General features: G+C 32.4%; 1 protein-coding gene across 1 annotated transcript in view; it reads right to left on the bottom strand.

Annotated features, from left to right (window-relative positions):
• LOC107441470 (voltage-dependent T-type calcium channel subunit alpha-1I) overlaps nucleotides 1-12,495 on the bottom strand; it is a 325,335-nt gene that overhangs the window by 103,798 nt on the left and 209,042 nt on the right. The window contains exons 8-9 of the mRNA XM_087166313.1: nucleotides 8,486-8,904; nucleotides 7,623-7,835 (exon numbers count right to left, since the gene is read on the bottom strand). Of these exons, the coding sequence (XP_087022439.1) occupies nucleotides 7,623-7,835; nucleotides 8,486-8,904 (632 nt within the window). The remainder of the gene's footprint in view (nucleotides 1-7,622; nucleotides 7,836-8,485; nucleotides 8,905-12,495) is intronic.

Here is a 12,495-nt window from a genome sequence, read left to right as displayed (position 1 = left end):
AAATCAACAAAAGCTAAAATGTTGATGAGTGCACGTTGTGGAACAGTTAATGTGCCCACTTTCTACCTGAGAGGTCATAGGTTCAAAACCCAAATGGGAAGATTGAACTTTATCATCAATTTTCTTTTCCAAAAAGGTTGATAACTAGTTAATATGTTTGATTCAGTTTATAAAATATAATTTTTTAAATAAAATTATGAAATTTAAATTTTTATAAATTAATGATTTTTTTAAATTAAGTAGTATATACATACCTGCCAACTTTTACGCATTTGGCGTAAAATTTTATTTCTATCTTTAAAGTGGTAGTAAAATGGATGCTTTCTATATATTCCTTGCATTTATAAACTTAATTTATAATCTTTTTAACCACCACTATCTTAAAAAATATTAAGCATATACATTAATATGCAATACTTTCGCTGTAGTCCGTAAAAGTTCTTTCAAAATGCAACGTATGTTTCTGCCTGAAATTGTAATATAAATTCCATTTTACTACCACTGGGGAAAATCGTGCTCGAAAGTTGGCATCTATGTATATATATATATATTTCAAGACAAAATGCTTGAAAAATTTCCCTTAAAAAAGATGTTTTACTACAGAAACTAAGACAATATCCCACATAAAAATTCTTGATGGTCCCTTCAAAAAATTTTGATGGTTTATGTTGGTTTCCGTGCGATTCATGATGGTCCAACATCATTTAATGGTTACCATCATCCAATATTTTCTCTTATGCGTTCATTGTTTTTGATATGTCAACAAACGCCCATCATTTTATGATAGAAAATGCCACTTTTATACTCTATGATGGTTAACCATCAAGAGAAGTTTGATTCCCATGGATCAATGATGATGATCCATGATGATCCGTGATGGTTGCAACTATATATTTACATGATGGTTTAATGGAAATTCTTGTTGGCTCTCAGGAACCATCAGTTACCATCAAAAAAGTTTCTTTTTTTATGTTGGTCATCATAAATCAGGCCGTATTCTTACATTGGGGTGATGATGGTTCACGATCATTCCAACATTTGATTTTTAAGAAACTATGACGTAAAATTATGATGGTTCAATGCAAAAAACCATCAAAACAAGTCGCTATTCTTATGTTGGACCATCATAAATCTGTCCGAATTCCTACATTAGGGTGCTGGTTACTTATTTTGGTTACCATCAAAAACCACAATGGTTCATGATGGAATTATTGATGGTTATCATGTACGTCCATTGTACGTCCATCAATGGAAGACCATCAAAATTTTTTTCTTGAGTATGTTGGATTTGTTTTTAAATTTTGAGAGTAAAAAACTATTTTAATGCTGTTTTTGACAAAAAAATAAAATTAATAAATAAATAAAGGTTAAAAATTTTATCCATCATCTTGCCATTTTTTATCTTCGGGTGAAAAAACGTAAAAAGAGAAGATTATACTGAAGCGCTTATTCGAAACATTGCATGCCATTTTTAATTCTAGTTTTAATACAAATAAAGCTTTGCGTTGTGTGAGAATTTTTTGAAGATCTGGTAAACAAATCTGTTTGCAATTTTATTTTATTTGGAATGAATATACAAATACGAGATTATGAAATATGAATGCCCCTTCAATAAATTATTCAATACTACACGGGAAAGAATCATTGAAACGAATATATACTTTGAATCTTTTCGAACGACATTAAATAAACCGAAATCGATCTCTCATAGTGTATGTATGAGTATATTCATCTTCAGTTTTAACGTAAAATGCTTGAAGGTTTCGACTTCGAAAGCCATTTTACTGCCGAAACTTAGACAGTATGATGGATTTGTTTTTAGACTTGAGAAAACTCAGTGAAATAGGCATTTTTGTTGAATATTCGACAATGGAACATTGAATTTGAGTAGCTTCAAGCATAGAACTGTCATATTTTTTGAATTGTACAACACTAGATTAGATTAAAATTTTTTAAATGAGCAATACTTTGTATGTTAAAGATGATTTTTAAGATAATGATAATAAAGCCCAGTCTATCTAAAGGGCGTCCCAAAATCAACACAAGATTTGAATTTGAATCTATTTTTGCAGTAAATTGTTGGCAACCCTGAAAAAAAGAACAATTTGGCAGCTGACAGTTTAGGGTTAGTAAAAATGGAGCGTTATACGATACAACGTGTTTTTAACAGTTACAACAATTCAATTACTGCATGAGACATTTCCTGGTCGTGTAATCTCTCATTTCGGTGATCAGAATTGCCCCCCCCCCTAGATCACGTGATTTAACACCATTAGATTCTTCTTATGGGGTTATTTGAAGTCAAAGGTCTATGTCAACAAGCCCACAACCACCAGTGCATTACAAGAGGAAATTAAACACCGCATTAACGAAATTCAGTCACAATTACGCAGAAAGGTCATGAAAAATTTCGACAAAAGTGTGCGTATGTACCAGCAAAGCCGTGAAGGCCATTTGCCTGATGTGTTATTTCATGAACAACCCTATCCTATGTACTTTATGATTCTGTAGTGTATCTACCTCTACATAAATACAATTCCAATTCACTAGTATATAAGATATGTTAACTCGATTCTACGGTGGGGTACCTTTTCATAGATGAAGGTTGGCATTGTCAATAACAGCTAATCCCACATTGGTGACCCGAACGTGATGTGAACATGACTACCTTAAAAGAAACGCCCACTTCGTCACCTACAAGCCTACCTAGACAGTAACGCCTACTTCGATAGATGGTTAACATTGCAAAGTTGACTTGCTACTTGTGACTATGACATTATTCATCTCCTCGTGCTGTTGCTACTCAGTTTCGATCTCACGCAACGCATAACATATTTCTCTCGATTGCTACTGGCAACACAGGAGCGACCACGATCGTGAACTTAATACAGATCTCACAATCAGCCTTCAAAAAGTACGGTGATCTTAATACAGCTCTCCCGGCTTCTCACAGAGCGGCAATGAATCAACTAGTGGTATCCGTTCATTGAATTCCATCACAGATATAATTCTGGTGGGGGAGTACTGTAGTGTATCTACCACTACATAAAAACAATTGCAATTCCCTAGTATATAAGACATGTTAACTCGATTCTAAGGTGGGGTACCATTTCATAGATGATGGTTGACATTGTCAATAACAGCTAATCCCGCAATTCAATGAAAAAAATAGCAATCTAATGACTAAACACTGTATTTCATATTTAATTCAAACCTTGCTTTAATTTTGGGACACCCTTTGCTTATATGACACTGTACTATAATCGAAGCTATTTCTCTATCTAGTTGACAAAACTTGTCAGTAATTTGTATGTATTGTAAATTTTTATGGGTATATAAATGCACAGAGAAAATTAATTTTCAAGTGGATCCCATACGACGTTTTAATTCCCCTATCAAATTACATTCGTTAATAAGGAAAATGTTCTGTTATGAGATATTTTATAAGATTTTATTGTTATAAGATTTATTAAATTAGGTAGAATAAAAATATGGTTGAAAGTCTGGGTTTGGTGAGAAACAATTCAATGGTTTTAGATCAGTGAGGATATCGTTCAAAAGATTTGTAAAGTTTTATATAGACTTTAACTGCGGATTTAATGAAAATAATCTAAAAAATTAATAAACAACTAAATTTAAATTTTTTACTATAAATTTGATTTTTTTACTCGATAATAATCAAAATTTGTTTAAACCAAACAACCACTTTAACAATTAATAAGATGAAAAACGAACGTCTCCTTCCATGTCATATTTAATTGTGATACACTATTTATATTTATTTTTAAACATTTCCAAGAAAATTAAATTTTTCGCCATCACGTTAAAAAGTCCTTAAAACCGTAATTTAGTCTTGATTTTTATATTTTTTCGAGAAAACATCCAAATAGAAAAAGAAAAATATAAAAAATTATATATTACTCATAAACTAACCTTTAAAATTCCTTTTTATCAAAAAGGATTTTTATAATTTTTTTTCCAGATTCAAGTAAATACATTTTAATATCTTTATAAAAGAATGGTTATGTATTCCAAGCTAATTATAGCAATATATTTCATTAAATTTATTACAAAATAATTTTTGAAGGCATTTTTTAACCAACAACAATAATAATAAAAACTTAACGAAGAAAACATACATTTTGTTTTTTACAATTTTTAAAGAAGAAAACGTCTTAGCAAATCGATACCTAATTAAATTTTTTTCTTCTTTTGTACAGCTAAATTGTATTCACAAAAGATTTTAAGAGAACATGGTGCAGTTTTTTGGAGTTAATTAGTCTAATTAATTGTCTTAATATTAAATCTCGTTAGTTTTTTTCTCGTTTACAAAATTCAGAATATTCGAAAAAAGATCTTTTAAAAGTAAGGGATTTTAGTCCAGAATTTTATTTTGGAGTAAGAAATAAATTAAATATCTCCCAAAGCAGTGAAAAATATTAGATAATATCTGCTGAATACTTTGTTTGGCTCATATCCTTAATAAAGTAGTTAACTGTAGTAAAGCTTGTAATTATTGAGTGTTTACATTTAACATTAATTATTATTCCTTGATATTTGAACATTTTAATAGTAAAGTTATAAAGAATATTTGTTTAATAAAATAAATTTTATGAAAGTAATATTCTTTGACGCCAAATATAATAAACTTTCAAAATCAAAAATTAAAATTAAGAAACGATTGGTAAGAAAAAAAATTATAATTTTTATATTTATTTAAAAAAAAGATGAAATTGCGTATTTCAGCTAATGTTTTTTTAAAATTGAATATTACAATTGAAGATTGAAAATTACAATTTAAAAATTATGGACAGGGAATAAAGTTTAATATTTTAATATTTATTTTTAAAAATTGAAATTGTGCAGTTATGAACTTTTAGAAATGAAATTAAAAATTAAAAAATGATAGATAGGAACCAAAAATGTATCATTTCTAAAGGCTGCTTTTTAAGTAAAGGCCATTCTGTTGTCCACAGTAATAGGTGTCGCGTGTGTCGCAACGAATGCCTGCGTCGCGTCTTGGTATATCTTGGGAACAACTATGCTCAGGTACAGCTGTGGGACTAACTTGTGCGGTGAGTTTTGTGTCAGCTTAAAATGTTCAAGTTTAACAAATCACCCGCCACGAATGAGGTACGGCAATTTTATAATATATTTATGCATTGCGCTTTTGTGTTCCAGGTTTTAATTTGAAGTTTTTATTCTAAAAATATGGGCTGGAATAGCCTAATTGGTAGGAAGCTGGACTCCTAGCTGGAGTTCGAATCCAGCCGGCCGAAGACTCCCCGTGTAGTGCACGTGACAAGTGCACGCTAAATCTGTCAGGTCACAAAGTCCTCCATGTTCCCATAACAAATTCTTCGTCTTGTGGTACTGGATTGGAGATTAATCGTTCTCTGGTTCAGGTCAAAATTACGATCTGTGAATGGATGTATGATTTGGCCTGCCCTATAAACGAAGTGTGAACCATGGGCGTGGCAGAAGCTGAATTCTTGGGGCCACAGATGGCGCCACTGGGAAAAAAGAACAATCGCACCCCCTTATGCCTTAATAGCCTACGAAAACAGCATTGTAAAAATCACATGAATCGTGGTGGCTCGAGGATAGAGCGCTCGCCTCTTAATGAGATGACCCGGTTTCCATCCCAGCGGTAGCTGGTCGATTAGAATTCCTCACCCGGCTCGAACCGATCGCAATGCTATCGTAAATTATCCTCTGTGGTAGACGGATCATGGGGTAGAGTCTCCTTGCCGTCAGGCTACCCGCAGAAGGTTTTCTTGGTTTTCCTCTCTACGTAACGCAAATGCGAGTTAGTTCCATCAAAAAGTTCTCCCCCACGAAGGCGAATTTCGCCTAATACTTGATCCAGGAGTTCCCTCGTCTTCTGGATTGGGTTCAAAATTATAAGGCTACGGAGTTAAACAGTAGTAGCCGTAAACCCTAAATTGGATCTGCAGTTCAACGACGGTTATAAAATTATTAAATATCAGCTCTCACGAAAAATTCAAATTTAGCTGAGTGTTGAGATCAGGTCATGTAGTGTAAAAGTCATGTTTTTTACGAGATATTTTCCATCTCTGAAGAAAAAAGAAAACCCTAAAACTGATAAAATTAAAATACTAATTAACGATATTAACTATTATTTTCATTATAAAAAATGAAGGTGAACAAAAACAGCCCATAAACATGGGAAAAATTTAGAGCTCCAGCTCCAGCTCCAGACACAGCTCTGGAGTGCTCCGGCTCTTTGCTAAAATCAATAACGACCAGAAAAGGAAGAAAAAAAATTTGGCGAAGAATAAAACGAAATCGATTAATATTCTTTTGTTCGAATAAAAAGAGAGATAACGTTAACGATTTTCAATGAAAAAAAAATCAAAAGAGGATTTTTTTTTCTGAATTTTAAACTTTAAATCAGAGTTTCTTGAAAGCAGCAGCAGCAGATCATTTATAGTGTGCTGTCATTTCTCCATTGATTGTCTTGAACAATAAAATGAGGGAGGAGAAATCAAACTCAACGCGCTGAAAGGTCAATCCCTTCTTTTCTGATGGAATATGTTTTAACTTCAACCACATCTAAAACTTGATGGATTATGTTCGTTTTTATATTTTCGTGAGAATATCTTTGTCTTCTTTATTTCATTCATTTCTGCGAGAAAAACGAATTTCTTGCATAATTTACAATATAAAATATTTTTATGAAAATCACAAAGTAACTATCAATATTTATTGGGTAAGCTTTTTTTTATTTTATCTTAAAGTAAACTAAGGATAATTGTAAGAAATTAATTAAATTTTTTATTCAGCTATGACCTCTGAGGGTACTGAATGGGAGATAGATGATGCCCTGGATCAGGTCAAAATTGTGAACTTGTAAAATGGACTGTGACGTATGTGTGTCACAGAAATTGAATTCGTGGTCATAGATAGAGCCACTGGAAAACAAGAAGAGCACCCATCTGTCTTAAAATTGATATGTTAGTATTGACCAGTGGCTTAAGACAAAAACTCAGCAATGTATACACTGTTGTAAGAAATTAAGAGAATTTGCAGACCTGGTCGATCATCTCCAGAACTACTGAACCGATTTTAATGAAATTTGATATGTACATACAATGCAAAATACAATGATGATGCAATGCAAAATAAATGATCATCCAATCATTGTAATACACACGCATGATCATGCATAACACTCGTTGGGGTCGGAAGGTATAAAATTGCTGCTACACAATTCAGGACAATTGCCACTGGAAATGATAAACTGCCTTATTTCAAGTATGGAATACACGCTGCAAAGGCCTGTATATCTGTAAGAGGTGACCATACCCTCTATTAACCTATTTTTTTTGTTTATTCTGCAACCGCTGTTTCATATCTTCCGACTCCAACGTGTGTTATGCACGATCATGAGTGTGTATTACAATTGTTGAATTTTTATTTGTTTTGTATTGTATCAATGTATGTACATATCAAATTTCATTAAAATCGGTCCTGTAGTTCTAGAGATAATCGACCAAGTCTGCACATTCTCTTAATTTACTACACCAGTGTAGGTTAGTGGGCTTTGTAAGACGAATGAGTTCACGGAAATATAAACCGAGAATTGAGGTTGAACTCACCTCTTCCAATACCGGAACAAATTCTGTGGACGGCGAAGTTGCAACTGGCGGCCAGAGCGGCACCTTGTGTGCCACTCAGGGCAAGTAGTTGGGCGCACGTGAGCCGTGATGTTCTTCTGGAACTGCCGCTAGATACTCTTCGCCTTCCGGGTTCATGGGAAATGGACACTCGAGGAGAGTAGTCTTTGGGTACATCTTGTGGTAGCGTGGGTACTACATAAAAAAAGAAATTTATTCAAAGAGAATCAAACAGTATTCACGCAAATATTTGGAAAAAGAATTATGATGAATCAGTAGAGAATGATGAATAATGATTAAAGAAATGAATGATAAAAATTGAAAAATAATGATGATAATAATGAAAAATAATGATGAAAATAATGAATGATAATAATGGAAAAATTATGATGATAATAATGAAAAACAATGAATTATTGTACCTGATGAATCAGTGGAGAATGATGAATAATGATGAAAATAATGAATGATAAAAATGGAAAAATAATGATGATAATAATGAAAAATAATTATGAATTAGTGGAGAATAATGAAAAATAATAATGAAAAATAATGATGAATTATTGGAGAATAATGAAAAATAATAATGAAAAATAATGATGAAAATAATGATGAAAAATAATGATGAAAAATAATGATGAAAGTAATGAATGATAATAATGGAAAAATTATGATGACAGTAATGAAAAACAATGAATTATTGTAAAAAATAAAAATGTATTATTGTACCTGATGAATCAGTGGAGAATGATGAATAATGATGAAAAATAATGATGAAAATAATGAAGAATAATAATGGAAAAATTATGATGATAATAATGAAAAATAATGATGAATCAGTGTACCTGATGAATCAGTGGAGAAGATGTATTCACTGCCACTGAAGGAGGGTTGGTCCCGATGAGGTATTTCAAGTTTGGGTTTTCTTGGGGATCCGATCAGATCGATGTCAGATATTTCCGGACTCGCGCATGGAGCTTGAGGGCTCTCCGCGAACGGAACCTGGAGGACGGCCATCTCTGGCACAGGATGGACATGGGTCGATGTTTTCCGGCTGGAATTTCCTTGCTGGCTGTTGCCATTAAGGGATGCTGAAGATCTCCGTTGTTTAGAAGATCTTCTTTCTGATGATGACCAGGACCCGTGATGTTGAGACGAGGATCTACGTGTCCTCCTTAAGGATATGCTTGTCCGTCCACATTCCTCTTTACGTCGTTTTCTCCGGAAGTGCTTATACCAAAGCAATAGTCGCCTTCTTCCGCACCTGCAACGTCAACAATTCGATAGAAATCTTTTAGGAAATTATTAAATGGTTACTTTTTATTAAATGCTTTGTTATCTATGTAGTCTTTTCAACTGAAAATTTCACGTATTAAAACTATTTGAAATTTCATAATCAAAATGGTGCTATTTGAATCTATCAGGAATTTGTACCAACTACAGCAAATCGAAAAACAATGTTTCTTTCGAAATTGCAGCAGTTTTGAAAATAATACAAAAAGATATATTTTCTGTTTCGTGGGTGATTTTTAAAGGGGTAGCAAAACTCATGCTTTATGCATGATTCCAGATTAATAATATAAATAAGAATTTTCTAATCTTTCGAAATCTAATCGAAATCTTTGTTAAATAAGAATTTTCCTACCACGGCGTATAAAAAACTCAAATGTGTTTATTAAATACCATTGTATTAGAAAAAGCAGCGTTTTGGATCATGAAATTTCGAAATAATTTTTGACACGAAGTTTCTTCAGAATGAGTGTTTTTCTATAAATATTCAAGTGACAGTCTTATAGGTCAATATTTATTAATAAAACTGTATGTGTCTTCACTTATATCATAAAGTTGAAATAATTTCATTAATGAAGTTCTAAAAAATCCTCTTATTTAATCTATCTAAAAAGGAGGTTCAAATTTAAACTGTCTTGAGTACATGATAATTAGCTACATGATATGATTATTAGCAGTTTAAATACTTAAAATATAAATTTATTCGTAAAGTTTATCTCAATTTTTCACAATTACTCAGTATTAAATCCTATGCACAAGCACGTTTAAAGTTTGTATAATTAAGGTTACTTTGACCACGCTAGTACATTGTGTCTTTTATTAAAAATAAACTTTATTTTATTTTATAAATTTTTTTTATTTTATTTCACAATCGTCTTCGAACAGCCAACCCAATAATTTGGTTCACGACTACTAATGTTGATCTCCGTAGCCCTGTAATTTTGAACTCAATTCAGAAGACAAGGGAACTCCTGGATCAAGTATTGGGAGAAACTTCCTTTCGTGGGGGATTTTTCGATGGAATTAACCCGCATTTGCTTTACATGGAGAGGAACCTCCCACGGTTAGCCTGACAGCAAGGGGACTCTAACCCATGATCCGCCTTCCACTGAGGATATTTTGCGTCAGCACTGTGGTCGGTGCAAGCCGGCTGCGGAATTCGTATCGAACAGCCATCACTGGGATTCGAACCTGGTGCACCTCATGGGAAGGCGAACGCTCTATCCCCTGAGCAGTCACGGCTCAACTTGTCTGAATTCTTTTTTTTCACTTTTAATTTTGTTATGCATTAAGCTGGTAACTTTATTTAAATATTGTCTTAAGTTAAAACTTTAAAATGAACTGAACAACTTAGATTAACTTCAAAACCATAATCTCAAAAAAAAGATTGCACAAGTCATAAAAAATCAGACTAACATGAGCATTATAAAAAATCGGCACAGCAGGACTAAATAAAAAAGGCAGATGATTATTTTGGAATTCCTTGTAGTTGATTGTTTTCACCTCTGAGTTTTTTCCTTTTTTTTCTTGGAATACAGGATTCGAAAGTGGACGATGTTAAACCCCTTTTCAGCACCATAAAAGAAAATAGTATTTTTATAAAATAATAATTTTTTTTTATCGCTGTTAAAAGTGCTAGTGGTGCAGACTTCCGATTTCGAAACAATTAAATATTGCTCACGTGACCGAAGTCGTCGATAGAACATTAGGAAACAACAGAATAAAACCACTAAAAAGTGCGTTATTTGCGGATTTCTCTGCATTTCGGGATGTTGTTTGAGGATAATCGTTAATTATGGTATAAGTTGAATTCTCCAAATTGCTAGCATCCCGGTTAATCAATATCTCTCTCGGGCTTTAAGCCCGTTTTGCTGATTTTTACGACTTATCTTACTCCTGCATTGCTTCAAAGACACTAAATCATTATTGGTTGCATAATTTAGATGAATGGTAAATCTGATATCTTTTTCTGCAGTTAGAAAATATTGATAAAATTAAACGACATTACGCTCTATTTTTCATAAATGAAACAATGTCTGCCCTTAAGTCAAACATCGTAATCGAAATATATGTATCTCTGTATGTGTCTTATTCGAGAAAAACATATTCTGTTGGTTTTAGCTATTCCTAAATTGTTTTATAGAGCTAATTGATACGTATAAAGAACATAGTTTTCAGATGAGCGAAGATTTACTATTACTAAATGCATTTCATTTTTTAAAATTTATGCAATTGAAGTTAAATATAAAAATTGATGCCATGTGAGATGTGCAACGTAATTGACAATTTATTGTACAGTTCGTTCACCAAGAGTTGGCATTTGTCTCCGTGGTATCCTACGATACTATTTTGCTATTTTTGGGAGAAGGATGTGAACAATCCTGAACAAGGTTGCTATTTGGCGATCGTATGACAAAAATATTTTTTTCGCAATCTTCAAGTGCATTTTTTTGACATCAACTATTTCATAAATTTATTGATATTTCTCTCTCTTGAGTGAATATTTTTTTTACAAACTATTCACTTTTTGAGACATTCTGCTGGGAAAACAGCAGTTTTTAAATTTAAAATATATTTAATTAGCTAGAGTAACGAAAGGTAAAATAGCAGATGATAAAGCGAAGTAAGAGACTGATAAAGAATTCGCTGTTAGCGTTTGGCACGCGTTAAGGGTTGTCTCAATTTAAAGCGCGGAGACGTTTGTCCTCTTACTCCCGCGCTGAAATGAACTCTTCGTCCGAGGAGGTGGAGCCAAGTGCCAACTCCTGGTGAACAAACTCTAGCTAACGGTAGGTTAGAAAAAAAAGTGTTGCTGGCAAAGCTGCTGAAGTTCATGATCAATTTTTCCAAGAGCAGGCGTTCCATCTAGCGTTCCTTTGTTTGCTCAATATTACATTCTAAATGAAGATTGTAGTTCATATTATGAATAAATAAGATTCATTTTCGACAGCGACAGAATAATATTTAAATTAAGCGATATAACAGCATATCTTTCATAAATGAGCCAATGTTTGCTAGGCTAAAGGTTAAAACGCTTATTGTTAGTACCTGAAAGTTAAAAATTCAAGCATCAAAAAATTAAAATACATTAATACTAAACATACCAATACTTAATGTATACCTATTTCTGCCATAGTCGGTCAAATGATTGGACTTTATGTTTCGTGATTGAATGTATGAAATATGGATGTTAGGAAGGAAATAAACAGAAAAAACTTTATTATAATTAAGCAGAATTGTGTATTGCCAATTTTTATGTATTACAAACACAAAGAATACGTACTTTTTACATATACAGGGTGTTTCCATTGTACATTTTCCGCAAACATATTTCTTCTAATTATTATTATTTCTATAACTCTAATAATTATTCTAATAATTATAAGAATATATATGAATTATAACAATTATAATTCTTATAATTATTCTTATATTTAATATTACTTCTTCTAAGAACTTGCACTGTCTTGATTGTTTCGACATTTTTCTGGGTAAAAATTAACAATTAGTTAGAAATGAAGTAAGGCTATCAAAATGAAATATAAGCTACTTACCAAAACAATTA

This window comes from Parasteatoda tepidariorum, chromosome 6 (genome assembly GCF_982258835.1).
Source record: "Parasteatoda tepidariorum strain Cologne lab strain chromosome 6, Ptep-v5.0, whole genome shotgun sequence".
In the NCBI taxonomy this organism is placed as follows: domain Eukaryota; kingdom Metazoa; phylum Arthropoda; class Arachnida; order Araneae; family Theridiidae; genus Parasteatoda; species Parasteatoda tepidariorum.
Note: the sequence above shows the minus strand (reverse complement) of the source record. Positions and strands in the feature narration are given on the sequence as shown.